The sequence below is a fragment of the Mastomys coucha genome, unplaced genomic scaffold (genome assembly GCF_008632895.1).
Source record: "Mastomys coucha isolate ucsf_1 unplaced genomic scaffold, UCSF_Mcou_1 pScaffold5, whole genome shotgun sequence".
Classification (NCBI taxonomy): Eukaryota; Metazoa; Chordata; class Mammalia; order Rodentia; family Muridae; genus Mastomys; species Mastomys coucha.
Genome location: NW_022196911.1, coordinates 24,230,357 through 24,250,904, shown reverse-complemented (window position 1 = coordinate 24,250,904; position 20,548 = coordinate 24,230,357). Strand labels below are relative to the sequence as shown.

The window sequence follows — 20,548 nt, the reverse complement described above, 5'->3', positions numbered from 1 at the left end:
CTCCAGTCCTCGCCCCCCCCGCCCCCCCCTGCCCCCAAGGCCCAGCTTCATCTTCTCCCTGGGAGAATAGAATCCCTTCAATCAGCAAGGATGATCCCCCATAAATATTTCCAACCAGAGCTAGGACAGAAGGAAATGGAAACTACCATGAGGGCACAGTCTTAGATCTCAGCTACGGAAGGACAGAACCCCTAGGCTGGCCTCACTCTGGATGCCTTTCAGCACTAACGGGCCTTTTGTAGCCTAGCAGCAGAGCCAGTTAAGTGTAATATCCTCACTCTGTTTTTGTTCTCTTTGCTTTTTGTTCCCTTCTATTTATGGCAAGCAAGGCTGGCTTCCAGGGCCGGAAATGATGTTTAAATTAATGAATTCAAGTTTAAGAGAGAGAGTTGGGGAAAAAAAAAGCAGCCTAGCACACTGGCATAAGTATGGACTGAGGTAGTCTTCGGATTATACCAATTGTTAGTCCAGGGAGAAGGGTCAGAGAGGCCAGCCATGCCTCCCATCACTCTGCATGCATCTTGAGGCCCACCTCTCTCCTGGCTCCAAACCAGGACTCTGCACACACACACAGTAAGGAGCTCACTCTCAGAAAGGACACCAGTATTCAGGCAGTGGAGATGTCCATGTTAAGAGGCCCTCAACCAGGCTACAGGACTTCACAGTCCCAGGACATGGAAATAGAATAAGCCCCACATTGTTACAAGACGTTCTGTAGAGTCTTTTTGTCCTTACAGAAGAACCCTTTGTCATAGTCCCGAGTCCTTGCACAACTAAACTATCACCAGTATGAGATGCCATGGCTGACAGTACCTGCCTAGGATTCTCTCGGGATCTATAGGCAAGGACAGTAATCAAAGACTCAGACCCCAAAACCAGAAGGAGTGTGATAGGCAGTGGTTCCCCTAATACTGACAGAACAGCCCACTCTGAAATGGCTGTTCCAAGAACTGTCCACTCTCCTCATGGGGGTGGAAGGCTTGCTCACCTTCACATGAATGGGGCACGGAGGCTACTCATTCAAACCACAAGAAGGAAAAGACCAGTACTGGAGACTCTAGCCTCCCTTCAGACCACTTCCCAATGTTCGTGTACTGTGACACAATGCCAGGACCATATGTGGCTGCTAACGGCCCATTACACTCAGCAAGGGCAAGAGCTGCTCCAACCTTGATTACATGGTTCAGAGAGCCTGCCTCCTCCTTCACACTACCTGACATGTCTACCAACAACCAGTAGACTTAAGTTCTTGAAAGGGTGTCAACAGGCAGATGGGACTCTGTTGCTACCCTGGTTTCCTAGGCCCTGTGGTGTCCTGTAATAGGCAGGAGCCTCAGTGCAGCCATAGTCCCGTCTCAACTACTCAGAAAGCAGACACGGCCAGCAGCAAGAACCACTCAACAGCCAGGAAAGGAGCAGCACGGAGGCTTAGGACCCTTGAGTCCTCTTGACTCCTAAGCTGCAAGGTGGCCCCTTACTATAATCCTTACCCTAAAGGCTGCAACCAGGAGACACTGCCTGCAGCCACTGCCAGAGGGACAAAGCTCTTCCCAAGGTGGACCACAGGATTCAACCCACAAGAGTGCTAGAGAGAAGGAGGACTGCCTACCTTGACCCCCAAGTGTATCCCTCTCTTTGGCAATTAGTGCCTGGGCATCACAAGGCCTCTTTATGAAGAAGACTCTGCCAAGCCAGAAAGAACGAGGTGTTCCAGGAAAAGACATGAGCAGCATTTTCCAGCTGTATCTCGTCCTTTAGAGAGACTGCTCACGCCCTGTGGCGCCCACACCAGGCCAGCTGGAGCCACACAGACAGCCGAGGCAGGCCAGGCCTAAGCATGGAGCCCAGACAGCCAACACCCCAGAAGGCAGCAGGAGAAGCAGAGTGTTTTCATTCCAGAGCACTAGGCGGGCCGGCTGTCTGGGCTCCTGCTGCTGATGTTGGCCACCACAATGTTCCGGAAAGGAAAATGTGTCTCCATCCAAAATGGCTTCCTCAGTTGAAACCCAACCCCAGCCAGGGTTTCCCTCAGGACCCAGGGTCACTATGTCCCCCTCCCTCTCAGCAGACACCTTGGAATAGAAAAGAAAGGAGGCAGCAGAATGGGCCCTTATGCTCCAGGAAAGTTCAGGGAGGTCCAGGCATAACTCAGGGAGTGTCATAAAATGGAAGTCAGAGAAGGCAGAAAAAGGCTACACAAGGAGCCCATGTGGAGACATCCTGTTTGCCCATTGTTGATGGAAAAAACAGAATGCTACACAGAAGAGGAAGCCTATCATGGTGGCCCATGTATTGGGACACTGAGCAGGAAAACTGATGCCAAGTTCAAAGCTAGACAGGGATATCTAGACTCTACCTCAAAATAGAAACAAAAACAGGAGAGAAACTGAGGTTTACATACACCTTGATTCTCCTAAAACCTCCCAAGGTTCACTGGTATATGGAGCAGAATTCAGGGCGTATCAGATCATCATCCAGATCAGAGAATGAGGTGAACTGAGACAGCACATGCCAGTGTACTATCTCAACAGAGCCTTGATGCTTCAGACATGCCCTCAGGACATAAAAAGACAATATGAAAGCTAAGATTAATAAGAGGAAAACTAAATATGTTGATTTTCCACTGTGATCCCAGCTCCAGTGAGACAGAAACAGAAATGATCCCAAGTTAGAAGCCAGCCTACTCTATATATTAAGCTCAGGCCAGTCAGATTACAGAATGAGACAGTAAGACCCTTTCTCAAGAAACAAAACAGGAGCCAGGCAGTGGTGGCACATGCCTTTAATCCTAGCACTTGGGAGGCAGAGACAGGCAGATTTGTGAGTTTGAGGCCAGCCTGATCTACAGAGTGAGTTCCAGGACAGCCAGGGCTACACAGAGAAATCCTGTCTCGAAAAACAAACAAACAAAAAAAAAAAACAAAAACAAACAAACAAAAAAAAAGGATGGGCACAGTCACTCCCACGTGCAGTGTGCTAGCAGCACAAGGGAAATAAAGGCAGGAGACTCACTTTAGCCTATCAGGGTACTGCAGTATATGTAGCAGTCACACAAGCACATTATAGATACACATGAGTAGAAGAAAATCTAGAGTTGGGCATGATGGCACACACCTTTAGTCCCAGCACTCAGGAGGGAGAGGCAGGTGAATTTCTAAATTCAAGGCCAGCCTGGTCTACAAAGCAAGTTCTAGGATAGCCAGGACTACACAGAGAAACCCTATCTTGAAAACCAATAAATAAAATATAAAAATTAAAGTAAAATAATACTTTAAAGCAAATATAAATTTAAAAAAACTAAACAAAGAAGCTGCGTGAGTAGCCTGTACTTGTAACCTCAGCTTCAGGAGGCTGAGATGGTTCACAGCAAACTCTGGGCCAGAGAGGGCTACAAGGTGAGATCATGTCTCAAAACTAAAACTAAAATGTAGAGGGGGGCCCAGCATACTTGGTGCACGCCTATAGTCCCAATACAGTATGAAGCAAGAGGATTTCTTAGGCCCATTCAAGACCAGCCTGGGCAATGGAGCAAGAACCCCATCACACACATACCACCATCACACATGTCCCACACCACCCACAGAGGTGAGAGGGTACTGGGCTAGGAGTAGGTCTCATAAATCCTCCCAATGCTAAAGGCATCTTATCTTTGAGGTCAGACTTTTGGTGTCCCCGACCTGGATGTTGAGGTATGAGTAGGAGTTTGCCGGCTCACACTGGTCCATGTTTCTCCTTCTGCACAGGATCTGGCCTGAGCACACATCCTACATTCAGGCTCTCTGTTCTGTCTGAAATGCAGCAGGATGCTCTTCAGGTACATTTCCTGTTGGCTGGCTGGTATGTAAGGACAAGGGGACCTACCTAAACAGCTGCAGTGTTCTTGTGAGTGCCAGTGCCTGAATTTGTCCATGTACCACAATCTCTCACCTCTGAGGCCCCCCAACTCAACCTAAGACCCCTTAAGGTATTTATTTATAGGCAAGGAAATTAAGACAACGCTGGCTGGGCAGTGGTGGCGTACGCCTTTAATCCCAGCACTTGGGAGGCAGAGGCAGGTGGATTTCTGAGTTCAAGGCCAGCCTGGTCTACAGAGTAAATTCCAGGACAGCCAGGACTATACAGAGAAACCCTGTCTCAAAAAACAAAAACAAACAAACAAACAAAAAAGACTTGAGGCTGACTGGTTGAGCCAAAGTCACATGCAAGTGCAAGGTTTGGGATATGAACCGAAGTCTGATAACAGATTCCCATTGCTTTCCTCCAGACAAAGGGAACTGGGGCAGGGAGAACAGAGCAAGCTTAGAAGCCCCCAGGGAACATATAGCACATACCAAACCTGCAAGAAGCCTGGCATAGTGGTGCATGTCTTTAATCCCAGTACTCAAGAGGTAGAAGCAGGTGGATCTCTATCAGCTCAAGGCCAGCCTGGTATACATAGTGGGTTCTAGGAAAGCCAGGGCTACATAGTGAGACCCTATCTCTTGGGGTGGGAGGAAGAGGGGAGAGGAAGAAAAAAGAAAGAAACTAACTAACTAGGGACAAAGTACCTCAACAATCTATCCCATCCTCTGAGTGAGTTACAGGGCCCACAAAAGGAGGCCCTGTCAACTCTACTCCTTGCCATCTATTTTTTTTTTAAAGATTTATTTATTCTATGTATGTAAGTACGCTGTAACTGTACAGATGGTTGTGAGCCTTCATGTGGTTGTTGGGAATTGAATTTTAGGACCTCTGCTCACTCAGGTCCAAAGATTTGTTTATTATATCGAAGTACACTGTAGCTGTCTTCAGACACACCAGAAGAGGGCGTCAGATCTCATTACAGATGGTTGTGAGCCATGAGCCACCATGTGGTTGCTGGGATTTGAACTCAGGACCTCTGGAAGAGCAAGCAGTTAGTGCTCTTACCCACTGAGCCATCTCCCCAGCCTTCTCCTTGCCATCTGTTAGCCAGCCTGAGTGCAGTCTTGGGGGTCAGCTGTAAAACTTTCTGACCACATTACTTCTTTGTGACACACCAGCAATATGACTCTAAAAACTACCTCAACACCTGGGAGCCTCAGTTTCAAAGTCAATACAAGAACTAAGGACTATTAAAGACACATGCCTTTAATCCCAGCACTTGGGAAGCAGAGGCAGGCGGATTTCTGAGTTTGAGGCCAGCCTGGTCTACAGAGTGAGTTCCAGAATGGCCAGGGCTACAAAGAAAAACCCTGTCTCGAAAAAAACAAAATAAATAAATAAATAAATAAATAAATAATAACTAGGAGCCTCCACCCCACAACCCCACAGAAAGACACTACCGGCACAGAGGACAGCAGAAACTCAGCAGAAGCCTCTGAGGGAGAAGACAGGAATGAGTGTGTCTCCTTGATGATTTCTGAGGAGACTTGGGGTTTTGTCTCTCAAGATTTGTCGGGATTCTCCTTACATGAACCAAGCTGGATCCAAATTTGTAGCAGTCATCTTGCCTCTGCCTCCAAGTGTTGAAATGATAGGGATGTACTACCATACCTGACCTCCTAATGACCAAACTCTATTTTTGTATATATTACTTGGTGTAATTAAAGCTTATTTTCATCAACAACAAAATTAGACAAAAATTGCATACTATGAAGTTTACATTTCAAGTTTTACAATTTGATGATTTTTATTTCTTCCTTCAGAAGCCTGGGTAACCATCAACACTAATTTCATGTTTTCATCATTCCACAAAGAAGCCCAATTGTTCTTGGCTACCTATCCTCACCACACTATTAATCTTTTTCTGTCTCAAGAGATTTACCTGTTTTTCTTTTTTTTCAGTATAGAATAGAGTTTATTTAGGCCATCGGGAGCAAAAGAAAAGCAACTGGGAAGCAAGAGTAAGAGAGAGAAGGGGCAAGCAGCCCCCATTTACCTGTTCTTAACTTTTCTTAGGGTTTTTTTGTTTGTTTGGTTTTTGTTTTGGTTTGGTTTTGGTTTTTTGATTTTTCGAGACAGGGTTTCTCTGTGTAGCCCTGGCTGTCCTGGAACTCACTCTGTAGACCAGGCTGGCCTCAAACTTAGAAATCCACCTGCCTCTGCCTCCCAAGTGCTGGGATTAAAGGCGTGCACCACCACTGCCCGGATGGATTTTATTTTTTTAATAACAATATTTCTGTGTATGGCTCAGACTGACCTCAAATCCAAAATCCTCCTGTCTCAATTTCCCCCAGTGTTAAGATTATGAGTATAAGCCATCATACCTACTTATTCCCCTCCCCACTTTTTTTTCTTTTTTTGAGACATTGTCTCTGTACATAGCTCTAACTGTGTCCTGGAATTATGTTGACCAGGCTGGCCTTGTACTCAAAATTTTAAAATGGGTAGTACCTGTCACCAGAAATCATATCTAAAACAACCATGTCTGAAGTCAAAAAGCAGTTTATACCTAGTGTCAGGTGATGTCCCAGAGATCTTTCTTCAACAATAGAATGTCCTGCCTTATAGTCACTAGCCAGAGAGATCTCTGAAAGAGGTGTGACCCTCCACAACATAGCTGGAGACACAGAGGACAGAGACATGCAAGAAGCCAACAGCTCACAGCTCAGCCAATTAGAAACTGGATACAAGAGTTAGTTTTTTCCAAAGTCAAAAGTAGGAGAAGAGAACTGGAAAAAGTGTAGCCATCAGCTAGATTCAGGCCATCAACTAATTGTACTACGTAGACCTAATTCAGACCCTAATTTAAACTACCAAAAATTCAGAGCCAAGCCTGATAGTGCACATCTGTAATTTCAACACAAGGAAGACTGAGGCAAGAAGATCAAATGTTTGAGGGTTCAAGGCCAGTCCATGCTACATGTCTACCTGTCTCAAAAAAATATATAAACAATCAAATAAACAAACAAAAAGCCCACCCCAAATAGCTGGGCATGGTGGCATGTACCTTTAGTACTAGCACTTGACAGGCAGAAGCAGTCAGATCTCTGTGAGTCTCAGGTCAGCTTCACAAAAATGTACACAGTGGACATCCATTAAACCTAAGGAAGTGTTTCCTATTTTAGATGTGTTTTTAGTGTTATAATAGATAAAAATAATATGATCCGGTCTTTGGCTCAAAATATAAGACAGGAGCCAGGTGGTGGTGGCGCACGCCTTTAATCCCAGCACTTGGGAGGCAGAGGCAGGTGGATTTCTGAGTTCGAGGCCAGCCTGGTCTACAGAGTGAGTTCCAGGACAGCCAGGGCTATACAGAGAAACCCTATCTTGAAAAACAAACAAACAAACAAATATATATATATGTATATATATACACACACACATAACACATACATATATATATGAGACAGGAATGACAAAAAAGAAGAGTGAGTTCCATGACTCTGTTCTGCATACTTTTCACAATAGTATGCAGCTCAGGCCAGGCTTTAAATGATCCACAGTAAAGCTCCAAGTCAGCCAAGCAGCAGCACCCGTCCAGCAACAGCACCTTTCTTAAGCAGCAGCATGGTTTTAAGCCAAGAAATGCGGGAAAGCTATGTTCGCAGAAGCCAGAGTCACACACATACACAGGGGTCTGATGATCAGAAAGAAGGCAATATTCCTTGGGCATGTAAACACCAGCCTGAGGTTGCTGTCTGTGTCCTTGGTCCTCAGAGAAAACCATCCATCTCATCTCCAGTAGTCTACAGGGTGGACAACCTACTGGACACAAACTGGCCTTGAGAAGCAGCAGGGGGAACTCAACACCTGCCCCTGAGGCCTCAGCTTCCTATTGGCTGGTTCTCACAGGCTGGTTAAGTCTCTTAGAATCAGTGTTGGAGGTAGAAAGAAAAATGTGGACTCTTTACCCATCTGTCCACACATGAGGTCTTTCTGATGTCCCTTCACACATTGTGAGAGGGTAATATCTCAAGAACCCTATAAACTCAGACTGGGCCAGGCTATGAGCTCTCAGGGCAACAGCCCAAGCTTCACTGCTGAGCAAAGCCTACAGACTTGTGGGCTCTCAACTTTCATTTCCTAGACAGCTCCTAGGAGGCCAGCAGAGGGTAAAGAAGGAACCTGACTCCCACAGATACCAGGTAGCAGAGAGAAAGAAGTTCACAGCAGAGAGAAAGAAGTTCACAGCATCCATAAATCTGGATCTGATGCAATTCTGTGTTTCCAGAGACAGCTGCACCACAAATGCTACAGCAGTCAAGGACCACAGTGATAGGCTGGGTGAACCCAAATCTCAGCTCCTTACTGGGGTAGAGTCACCATGCCCATTATAAACAGAAGTGAAAGGGTCCATTTCTACTTTGACAAGTTCCAGAGGGGAATCGAGCAAGAACTACTGGGGCTGAAGTGCCCAAGACGTCTAAGAGGCTGGAATCAGCAGGTCCTGAGACAAATGTCTGCAATCTTGTCCTCTTCAACATTTTTGATCCAACCCTGGTGGCTAGCACTGCAAAAGCTCCAAACCTCAGGCTATTATGTATAGGAAGTGATACCTTGAAAATACATCACATCTCCAAGCCTGTTTCTTCACCTGTAAAACAGAGGTCTGCCTCTACCACACTCCAGAGAACTGGACTAAGAATTAAGTGTGACAACCTATAAAAAAAGACTAGTTAAGTAAGCCTGGTTCAAGATGATCTCTCAGTGAGATATGCCTGTTACTTTCAGAAGGCAAAACTGGCAAAATCGCAAATGTTTTAACCCCTCCTGGCAATTTCCCTAAGTACCTACCCGAGTCCCAAACCCATCATGCCCTCTACTCCCTAACACTTTTCCAGCAGTCACTATGTGTGCCCAGGATCATGGGCCAGGCCGCTGGACCCAACTCTTGTCCCTTAAACATAGACAATTCTTACACATCCATAAAATTCTTGTCGAGACTTCTCCCCTAGAGGCCAGCTCTGAGCGCCAACAGAAATCTCCGACCCTAGGATGCACCTCAATTAGTCTCTAATTAACGTTTATTCCGCAACCTCCTATCACGCCCCACGCACTGTGGCAGCTCCTGTTAGAGGAGCCCCGCAGCGTAAAACGTCAGTCTTCATTGGAACTGGGATTTTTGGCTACTCTTCTGGGTCAAGCCGGCTGAGGTCCAAGGTTTTCCTTATTTAGTCGGGCCGACATCCCTGCTGGAGCCTCGCCCTGGGAGCGGCCAGGCCCCGCTGCGTCTTGCCGCCCGAGCTCAGGACCGCGCCCACGCTCTGCGGCCGACAGCCCGGCAAAGCTCCAGAAGGGCTCTATCTACCTCAGCCGTGCTCCCGCCGGACCCTGTGATGCTCTAGCCAGGCCGCCCGCCGCCATGGCAACCGCCTGCCCGCCTGCACTGCCTCGGCGCAGCTACTCACAGCGCGGTGGCGTCAGCCGGGATGCGCAGACTCGGCCCTAGCGTCTGCAGCCAGCGACCCGAGCAATTGACGCGGCAGGCGGCGTCGGGCGCCGGGCCGCAGAAGCAGGGGAGCGGGCAAGGCCCGCAGCCGCGCCCAGGGTCTCCAGCCAGCGCTCCGAGCCACAGGCCCAGGCCTAGGGCCAGCGCCAGGCGAGCGGGCGCGCCGGGCGGCATCGTCAGCGCAGCCCGCGCATGGCCCCGGTTCCCCGAGGCCCCTTGCGCCGGCAGCCGCAGCTCAGGAGGGGCCCGCGGACTTCATGGTGCGGGCCGGGGCTGGATGCCGCGGCGGCTGTGGCCCGTCTGCGGTGCAACAGCCGCTCAGCGCTCTGGGGCAGGCCGCACCTCGGGGCCTTGGCCGCCTGCTCGCGCATTCGCGCTGCACTGCAGACCCAGCGCCTGCCCCTCCTCCTCCCCCACCCCCGGCGCGGGGCGGGGCGTCCTCAGGCCCCGCCCCTGAGCTTCCAAGGCGGCCGTAGGTGGGACAGGATGAAGAGAAGGCCTTCGCAGGATCCGCCCTCTTCACTGCAGATCCTGCAATGGGCGGGGCCTGAAGGAAGGGCGCCCGCAGAGGCTCCGCCCAGTAAGCGAGAGCCTTGGTGGGCGGGGTCTCAGGGAGGGGAGTCCTCCAGAGGCCCCGCCCTCTGCCCAGCTTGGCTTGCTGCAGACCCGGCTTGAAGGTGGAGGAAGCTCCGCCCCCTCTACTGCGGAGTTTCGAGCCCCGACTCATCAGGCTGTGGTTTGAGCAGCTGCCCGTTTAGGCTCGGTCCCCTACCCACAACAGCTGGAGGGCTTGTGGCTATTCACCCCGCTTTCCCGAGCTCCCCCTTGAAGTCCTCTGACTGTTGAGGCCTCCTCGGAGTCAGTAGGTTTCTTCGCTCCCAGCCTTCTGCAATCAACAGTCAGAACATTGAAAACACTAATAGGTGCAGAAGAGAGGGCTCAGCACTGAGCGGTGGTGGCACAAGACTTTAGTCCCAATACTTGATGTCAGAGGCACTCAGGTGGGTCTCTTGAGTTCGAGCCCAGCTTGATCTACAGAGTGAGTTCCAGGACAGCCAGGGATATACAGAGAAACCCTGTCAAGGGGGGCGGTTAGCCGATAAAGGAGCTTGGCATGCAAAGCCACCTGAGTTCTATCCCGAAATCCAAAGATAAACTTACACAAAGTTGTCCTCTGGCTGTTATACCCTGGCCATACCACACGCCCTCACTAATAATAAATTTAAAGAAAAAAAAAAAAACGCGGCCTACAGTTTCTGGGTGTCAGTTTGTGCGAGCTTCCACTCCGCAAAACTTCTCTGGAGAGTACCGCGGACCTGAGTCAATAAATACTTGCTGCGTCATATCAAGGACCTCTGCCAGAGGATGCTGCAGAGGCTCGGAAGTGATGCATGAGATTGCGCTCACCTGGAGTGGGTGAAGCTCAGCGCAGTGCCCTCCACCTCTATGCGTAGCCCATCGTGCTGCTGGCTGCCGAGGTGCTGGGGACATGCTGTACCTCCCACCCGCAAGCAGCTCTAGCTCAGGCTTCAGACTCCAGGTACTGCGGATCCTTGTGTGCAGGAGCTAAAGACAAATTAAAATGAGAGAAAAGACTCCAAACACAGCACTGGGGAATAATCCTTGAAAAAAATGTTTAGAAGCCCGAATACCAAGAACTACATGTTCTGTGTTTCCATTTACAGGAAATATTCAAAAGAGGAAAGTCAAAAAATTTAAAAAAGGAAAGAAAAATCTACAAAGACAGGAAGTTGATGAATGCCTTAAGGCTGGAGGGAAGGGTGAGGGCTTCTTTGGGGCCAAGAAGCATGTTTGATCCGTAATTAGATCAAGTGATTGATGGTCCATCCTAATACCTGCTGGTCAGCCAGTGGTCTGCCAGGTTTCGTTTGTGGACCAGAGCATCCTAGAAACCCTGCCAGAGTTGTGCAAGGCCTTTTTTATTTTAGGCTTGTGCCCACAGCGCTTCTGAACACACTCAAGAAAAAAAAGTGATTGAACAGCCTTATTAAATATATTGAAACGTACAGAGCATGGTAGCATGCATTTCTCAAGCCAGTACTCTAGAATGAGAGGTTCCCAAAAGCTCCTGACCAGACTACTTAATGAATTTCTCTCTCAAGGAAATACACACACACACACACACACACACACACACACACACACATACTCTGGTGAGGGATAGGGTACAGCTGGAGAGATGGCTCAACAGGTAAGAGGACAGGAGTTCACTTTACAGCACTCACAGGGCAGCATACAACCATGGGATTCTAAAGACATTCTTTTAACTTCTCTAAGCTCCTACAAGTATGTAAATAACAAAGACCCACACAAAAAACATAAATCTTTCTTTCTTTCTTTTTTAATTTTCTGAGACAGGGTTTTACTATGTAACAGCCCTGGATGTCCTAAAACTCATTCTGTAGACCAGGCTGTCCTCAAACTCATAAAGATCATCTACCTACCTCTGCCTCCTGAGTGCTGGGATTAATGACCAGCGCCACCAGGCTGGGCTTAAATATTCTTAAAAAGAATACTGGATATTGAGCTGGAGAGATGGCTCAGCAGTTAAGAGCACTGACTGCTCTTCCAGAGGTCCTGAGTTCAATTCCCAGAAACCACATGGAGCCTCACAATCATCTGTAATAGGATATGATGCCCTCTTCTAGTGCATCTGAAGACAGCTACAGTATACTTATTTATAATGATAAATAAAATCTTTGGGCCTGAGCAAGCAGGGTCCAGATGAAGGCTCACAACTATTTGTACAGCCACAGTGTGTACTCATTTACATAAAATAAATGAATAAATCTTTAAAAAAAGGAAAAACAACCATATATATGTATATGTATATATATATGTATGTATATATATATATATATGTATATATATATATATATATATATTGAAATTTTATCTTATAGGGCTAGGCATACTGATGGCACACTCCATAACTCCAACACTGGTGAGGCAAAGAAAGATCTCAGTAGGTTCAAATTCATCCTGGTCAACATAGCTAACTCCTGCCCAGCCAAGGCTATATAGTGAGACCTTGTCTCAAAAAATATTTTTTTAAGTCGGGCAGTGATGGTGCACATCCTTAATTCCAGCACTTGGGAGGCAGAGGCAGGCGGATTTGTGAGTTCGAGGCCAGCCTGGTCTACAGAGTGAGTTCCAGGATAGCCAGGGCTACACAGAGAAACCCTGTCTTGGAAAAAAAAGACAGACAGACAGACAGACAGACAGACAGAAAGAAAGAAAGAAAGAAAGAAAGGAAGAAAGGAAGGAAGAAAGGAAGAAAGGAAGAAAGATAAAAACTACAAACTAATATAGAATTACAGATAAAGAACATTCCAGAAACAGTTTGAAACCACTTGGCCATGAGGACCCCAGGGAAGAGGGAGAAAGGACACATATCTACCAGTCATCTACTGTAGATAGAGCAATTGTCTCAAGTTTGTCAGAAACCCAGAAGACAGGGTTCTCCAAGGTCATCTTGGCCCTGGCCCTGGCCCTTACCATATTACCTGTGTATTGCTAATGGGAAGGTGTCAGGAAGTGACCTTTAGAGAAGGCATTTTGAAAGGAAGCCACATGCCAGCAGGTTTATGGCATGTAGGGACTGTAAACATGGCCTGTAGTCAGCTGTCTCGGAAAGCCTCACTGTGCAGGGATGAGGAACAACAAATGACAGAGCAAAACCAAGTTTTTTCCTTAATATGGGAAAGGGTTTACAGATTAAGGGAAGCGTGCCAGCAGAGAGGTTGAACAGGAGAGCAGAGGAGAGCTTGGGAGACGGAGGGAAAGGGTCCATATGACCCACCTCTTCACCCTTCTTTCAGTGCTGTATTCTGTTGAATTTCAACAGCTTTAGCAACTAAGACCGTCATTGTTCCTTTACAAAATGAGATTTCTGGAGAAACAGAGAAGTCAAGAAATGTTCCAGGTGAATAGCAGACTTAAGGTCATATTCAAAGTCCAGGCTTTTCTGAAGACACATGACAGATTTGTTTAAGATTCAAAGCACAGAAAGATACACCCGCAAGAAAGCAGCAAAGCAGAATGCTACACATCTTTAACCCCAGCACTCCAGAACAGAGGAAGGCAGATCTCAAGGCCAGCCTGCTCTAAACAGCCAACACTACATAATAAGATCATGTCCAAAAATAAGGAAAACAGGCTCGGCAGTGGTGGCCCACGCCTTTTTGGAGGCAGAGGCAGGCAGATTTCTGAGTTTGAGGCCAGCCTGGTCTACAAAGTGAGTTCCAGGACAGCCGGGGCTATACAGAGAAACCCTGTCTCAAAAAAAACCCAAGCAAACGAAAAATAAGAAATAAATAAATCTTAAAAAACAAACAAACCAACAACTAGTAATGTTATATTATGTTAATAAGCTTTGTCTTAATCCCAGGTGTGGGCTGCTTCAGGTTGTCCACAGCAGCTGCCCTGGCAAGGGTGTGATTCTGCCAGCTGAAGATAGCTTACATTTGGACTCCTTGGGACTCTTGAGAAGGTATAAAAATGCCAGAGCCCCGAGTGGCTGGGGGGGGGGGGGGCTGCTGCTACTGCTGTTGTGGTTGTCAAGAGGGTTGTGAGCAAAGAGAAAAGAAGGAATTGGATATCCTGGCTACAAAGATTGGACTTATCCCAGTGAGTTAGATGCCTCTAGTCAGCCCAAAGTAGTCTAAAGAGATCTATGCCCCCTTTCCCCTCTCACCTTTCTTGTCTACCTAGTGTTGGGGGTTGGAAGGGATTAGGGTGGAGAAGGGTGATAGATATAAGAATCCAATAAGGTAGCCAAAAATTGCAGTCACAGTCAGCTCTACCCCCTTTTCATTATTATCATCATCATTTCCATTACCATTACTATTTAAATGTTGTTCTTTCAAGACATAGTCTCACTATGTAGCTCTGGCTATCCTGGAACTCACTATGTAGATCAGGCTGGCCTCAAACTCCTTGAGATCTACCTTCCTCTGCCTCCCAAGTACTGTAATTTAAGGTATGTTCCACTATGCCCAGCTTCTACCCCCTTTTTATGGGGCTCCTTATGTAGACCAGCCTGGCCTGGAATTGGAGTACAGGGATCAAAGAAACATGCCATGCAGCCTCAGACTAATCCCTCTAAATGACCCAAAAGTGGCTATGGCTGGATATGATGCCACATGCTTTTCCATTTGTGTGTGTGTGTGTGTGTGTGTGTGTGTGTGTGTGTGTGTGTACTCAGACCTCAGTGTACCCACAGTGGTCAAAAGAATCATTTGATCCTCCAAATTTGAAGTCAGTGTGCAGGAACCAAACTCCAGTCTACTGGAAGAGCATGCTTTTTTTTTTTTTTGAGACAGGATTTCTCTGCCTCTCCTAAGTGTTGCAATCAAAGGTGTGTGCCACCACTGCCTGGCTACAACCAGTGCTCTTAACTGCCAAGCCACCTTTCTGTCCCCTACATTTTTAAAGAATGTATCGATTTATATATAGGCATGCCTGCAGTTTGCCCAAAGAGGCCAGAGGGCATCAGACCTTTGAAACTAGAATTATTGTTGTCTGTGAGCTACCTGATATAGATGCTGGAGCCACACCCCAGCAAGGTCAGACAGAGCTCTTAACCACTGAGCCACCTCTCTAGCCTAATAAGTGTGGTTTGGCTTTTTTGTTTTGTTTTGTTTTTAAAAACCATATGTCTTTTTGTTATTGTTGTTTTTGTTTTTGTTTTCCGAGACAGGGTTTCTCTGTGTAGCCCTGGCTGTCCTGGAACTCACTCTGTAGACCAGGCTGGCCTCAAACTCAGAAATCCACCTGCCTCTGCCTCCCAAGTGCTGGGATTAAAAGCATGTGCCACCACTGCCCAGCAAAAACCGTATGTTTTTTAGGACTACAAGACTGCTCATCAGGTGAAGGCAGTGGGTGCACAAGCCTGGTGACTCAAGTTCGATCCTTAGGACCCACATAAAGGTAGGAAGACAGACTAACTCCTGTAAGCTGTCTGCTGACCTTCACACAAATACCCACAAACACACATCATACACACTCACACACATAGTAATAATAATAATAATAATAATAATAATAATAATAATAATAATACAAATGAAATTTAGTCTGTCATGGTGGCATACACCTTTAATCCCAGCATTTAGCAGACAGAGGCATGTGGATCTTTTTGTGAGTTCCAGGACAGCCAGAATTACATAGTGAGACCCTGTCTTGAAAAAAAGCAAAGCAAAGCAAAACAAAACAAGGCAAAACAATATATCTTGGAAGTTGGAGAGAAGGCCCAGGGTTCTTTCAGAGGACCCATGTGGAGGCTCACAATCATTTGTCAACTCTAGTTTGAGAGGATACAATGCCCTCTTCTGGTCTCCCTGGGCCCCAGGCACATACATCATGCAGGCATACATCTAGGCAGAACACCCATACACATAACAAAATAAAAATATATGTCTTTTGTGTTTTAAAATTTTTCAAAACAATTGAATTTCTTTTTACACAGAGACTTTTAGTTTTGTTTTATTACACATATAAGATTTTGCTGTGTAGTCAGTCCTAGCTGTCCTAGAACTAGCTCTGTAGAAAAGGCCGGTCTTGAACTCAGATCCACCTGCCTTTGCCTGCAAAGTGCTAGGATTAAAGGCATAGTATACTATGTAGCCTAGATTCTATTATTTATTATTATTACTACTACTATTATTATTATTGTTGGCTTTTTCAGCTGAGTTTTCCTATGTAACCTTAGCTGTCCTGGAACTTTCTCTGTAGACTACTCTGGCTTTAAACTCAGAGATCCGCCTGCCTCTGCCTCCCAAGGCTAGGATTAAAGGCATGAATAGCTACAGCTGCTTTTTGTTGTTGTTGTTGTTGTTGTTGTTGTTGTTGTTGTTGTTGTTGTTGTTGTTTAAAGCAAAGGTTCACTTTACAGCTCAGTCTGTACTTGTACCAATTCTCCTCCCTCAGTCTCCAGGGTACTTGGATTACAGCCATGTGCCACCATACCCAAAATATAGGTTTTTTTAAAAAAATAAACAAACAGTAGTAACTAACAATATAAAAGAAACTAGAAAGGGAAAAAAGAAACAAGAAAATCCGATCAGTTCAGGAAAATACTCAAACCAGAAAAAGGAAGGGAGGAAGGAAGGAAGGAAAGAAGGAAGGAAGGAAGGGAGAGATCAGATCAGTATGTCCATCAAAACACACAAAATAAGTGGCTGGAAAAATGGTTCAGAGGTTAAAAGCCCTGGCTCTTTTCCAGAGGACCCATATGGTGGCTCACCACGGTCTCTAATTCCAGTTTCAGGAGATCTAACACTCTCTTCTGGCCTTTGTTGGACATACATGGTACATGGACATAAATGCTAGAAAAACATACATACACATAAATTGAACACACACACATACACATGAACAACAAGAAAACATGATCAAGGATCACAGTACTTATGTCATACAAGAAAATGGACCAGCCCTCAGGAGGCAAAAATAGACAAATCTTAGAGTTTAAGGCCAGGCTGGTCTGCAGAGCAAGTTCTGGGACAGCCAGAGCTACACAGAGAAACCCTATCTTGAAAAACCAAAACCAAAACTTTAAAAAAAAAAAAAAAAAAAGGAAATTAAGGAAAAGGGTGTTAAGTGGTCAGGCCAATCTATATGAATGTATAACAGAGCTATTAAGTATATTCTGGAATGCAGATATTCCACAAGGTCAGAATAAGGTAATAGCAAGGCAGCTATTTAACACCCACTTTAGCACACAGAGAGCAGCCTGGTGCAATAGCGCCCCTAGAGGTTCTTTTGTGTTCTTTACTCCCGGCCATGGAGGCTACAGATATACCACTGAGGCTCTTCAAGGCCAGCCTAAACCAGGCACTCCCACCTGAGCAGGGAGGCCTAAGAGTTCTCTACAGAAGGTCTTGGGACAAAGCTATACATCCCAATACCAAGTGACAATGAGGAACAGGTATGTTTTTGTCTTGGCTGTTGTATACTCATGATAGTTTCATGGTTGTATAAGAATAAAAATACTGAGCTAAGCGGTGGTGGTGCACACCTTGAATCCCAGCACTTGGGAGGCAGAGGCAGGTGGATTTCCGAGTTTAAGGCCAGCCTGGTCTACAGAGTGAGTTCCAGGACAGCCAGGGCTACACAGAGAAACCCTGTTTCGAAAAAACCAAAACCAAACAAACAAACAAAAAATAAAAATACTGAAATTTTTCTGTTGCCTGACTTTCCCTAAGGATCCTATTTCTACACCTTAGATAGGGAGGTTAACAAGAGACTGAGACAGGATCCCCATTAGATAGAGAGGTTAACAAGAGACTGAGACAGGACCCCCCTTAGATAGGGAGGTTAACAATAGACTGAGACAGGATCCCCCCAAATCTAGCTGGGTGGGATCAATGAATGTACCTGGGGTTACTAATAGACCATGAACAACTTGCAGGCAACTGTGCCCTGTGAGAAAGAGTAGGACCTTTTCCTCCTGGAGATGAGGGACTGTGTGTGTCTTGTGAAAGCTCTCCCCAGTGCCTCTCAGGAGAAAATGGCAAAGGAACCCGATCTTGGGAGGGTCTCATGACAGTAACCACAGCTGCTTTAGTCTCAAGATTGGAATGGCCACGTTATGCCCAGATAAGAAAGTTCTGTATTAGTAAACTGCATGCTCTCTGTGCATATGTGTGGTGTGTGCATGTGTGCATGTGCATATGGCTCTGTTGCAGGTCTCACTATGTCCTGGTGCACCAGGCTGGCCTTGAACTCACAGAGATCTGCACACCTCTGCCTCTGCCTCCTGAGTGCTGGGATTAAAGGTATACGCCACCACTCCTCAGCTTGTTATTATTCTTTTAATTATTTATTTATTTGTATTCTATGTGTATGAGTATTTTACCTGAGTGCTTGTAAGGGAATCACACGCATGCAAGTACCCACTGAGCCCAGAAGAGGGCAGTGAATCCCCGGGAAAAGCAATTACAGACCCCCTATAGACCGCTAGAAATGGAACCAAGGTTCCTTGCAAGAGCACCAAGTGTTCTTAAACATGGAGTCGTCTCTCTCGTCCTATCCTAGTTTTTGTTTTGTTTTGTTTTTGTTTTTGTTTTTGTTTTTGTTTTCGAGACAGGGTTTCTCTGTATAGCCCTGGCTGTCCTGGAACTCACTCTGTAGACCAGGCTGGCCTCGAACTCAGAAATCCACCTGCCTTTGCCTCCCAAGTGCTGGGATTAAAGGCGTACGCCACCACTGCCCTGCCTATCCTAGTTTTTGAGACAGTCTCTCATTGAACCCAGAGCTTACTGTTTCAGCCAGACTAGATTACCACTGAGTCCCTGGAATCCCATCTCTATTTTTTTTTTAAGATTTATTTATTATTATATGTAAGTATACTGTAGCTGTCTTCTGACACTCCATAAGAGGGCATCAGATCTCCTTATGGATGGTTGTGAGCCACCATGTGGTTGTGGGATTTGAACTCAGGACCTTTGGAAGAGCAGTCAGTGCTCTTAACCACTGAGCCATCTCTCCAGCCCTCCCTCCCCCCGCCCCCCCATCTCCATTTATCAGCTCCAGGGTTACAGCAGATACATAGTGCCAAGCCAGCCCCCCACACACACCTTTTAATATGAGTGCTGGAAATCAGAATTCAGGTCCTCAAGCTTGCCAAGCTTGCACACTATACACCAAGACATCTCCCTAGCTCTTCAACTTGTACCCTTTTAACATATGTAATTCTTGGATATTATATTACCTGCATACCCATAAAACTATTTTTGACAAAACCAGGCAAATTAGGCCCTGTGTCAAAAAGCGCCTCCCATCTCCCCCTATAAATAAAAAAAAAATAAAGAAAGAAAGAAGATACCATTCGAGAGAAGCTAGTCATTGTTGGCTCTAGGGAATATGTGGTAAAGCAAAGAACTATTTGATCAGTTTGTGATAATGCTTCTGTCTCCTATGTTGTTTGAGAATGTGGAACCACAAGACCCCACTCAGCCCCCTCTGTTGACAAGAGGGCCCCACTCAGGAGCCGAGAGCCAGCACTGCTGAGAACTGGTCCCTGACTGGAGTACAGACTTAGGGACCATGGCCCCCAAGAACCTAGAGAATGTGACTTTTATTTTCAGTGATAGGGATAGAATGCCATCATGCTAGATGAAGCTCTGCTTCAGCTCCACTCCAATCCTGTGGTTGTGCTGTGCACAAGCTCACCTCAAGTGTGGTGAGCACCTCTGCCTCCTAAGACTGTGGTCTTAACCTCCAAAGGAGCTCCTCCCTGCCTGGCCTCACACAGATGACACTTCTTCAGGCAAAGACAGCCACTCACCTGTTACTACCAGCCAGCAGGACATCAGGGATACCAAATTAGGGCCAAGATGAGGAGACTCCTGGGAGTGTCTTTTCAGGAGAAAAATATGTTTGGAATATATTTAGACCTTTTACATCTGGGTGCCAGAGTCAAGTCAATATATCTCTGACATCACCTCTTTTCTATGGTGACTCAGTGTGCTCTCTCTCTCTCTCTCTCTCTCTCTCTCTCTCTCTCTCTCTCTCGCATACAATCCAAGGCTGTTGCAGTTCTTCTGATGTTTCCATGGCAACTTTCACAAGGATTTCATAGAACATAAGGTGTTTGAGCCCTTGGAGAGCAACTCCTCCTCCACATTTTACAGGAACAGGAAGCAGGTCCAGAGAAAGGATGCCAAACACCCAGGGTCATACAGCAAGCAAGGGACCTCTGCTCTCTGGCATTTAGGTAGCAGACAGCTGAATTCCGCGGGGCTGACTCTCAGGAGGTGCTCCTCAGGAGAACACAAGCTTTGGGGGCTCTGCCTCTGCTTGCTAAAGGACCCCTGCAGCCCAGTTTAACTTTCTGCTGCTCAATCATAGACCGTTTCCCCAGGCAGCACAAGGGTCTGTCCTCAGAAAGCTCTCAGATGGGTATAGAAGCTTCTGGAGAATCACTGGAGAGCATCCAGGGTTCGGGAAGTAGGGACAGGAGGAGTGTGGGAAGCAAGGTTCTAAGCAGAACCTGCAAGGTCAAGGAGATGGCTCTCATTCTTGCCTGTTCTCCAGTGTAGGCCAGATTCCAGGCTTGGGGGAAAGCTAGAAGCCTAGGGGGAGTGAGAGAGACAGGCAAGGCTGGGAACTCACTGGACATGCTATATGAGGGCAGTTCCCAGGAAGACCAATTAGAAGTTTACAGGAGTT

At 46.5% G+C, this 20,548-nt stretch overlaps 1 protein-coding gene and 1 non-coding gene across 12 annotated transcripts in view; one reads left to right on the top strand and one right to left on the bottom strand.

Annotated features, from left to right (window-relative positions):
- Pkd1 (polycystin 1, transient receptor potential channel interacting) overlaps window positions 1-9,839 on the bottom strand; it is a 48,322-nt gene extending 38,483 nt beyond the window's left edge. For 10 of the 11 annotated variants that reach the window (XM_031353849.1, XM_031353850.1, XM_031353856.1 and 7 more), the window contains exon 1: window positions 9,312-9,742. In XM_031353849.1, coding sequence (XP_031209709.1) covers window positions 9,312-9,526 — 215 coding nt within the window. In that variant the 5' untranslated portion in view covers window positions 9,527-9,742. Of the gene's footprint in view, window positions 1-9,311 lie in introns of all 11 variants that reach the window. The other variant, XM_031353853.1, reaches the window with a different exon arrangement.
- Window positions 9,840-11,192: 1,353 nt separating this feature from the next.
- On the top strand, window positions 11,193-11,330 carry LOC116079423. Its single transcript, XR_004113976.1, has one exon. It is a non-coding gene; the product is annotated as a small nucleolar RNA SNORA52 (small nucleolar RNA).
- Window positions 11,331-20,548: the final 9,218 nt, after the last annotated feature.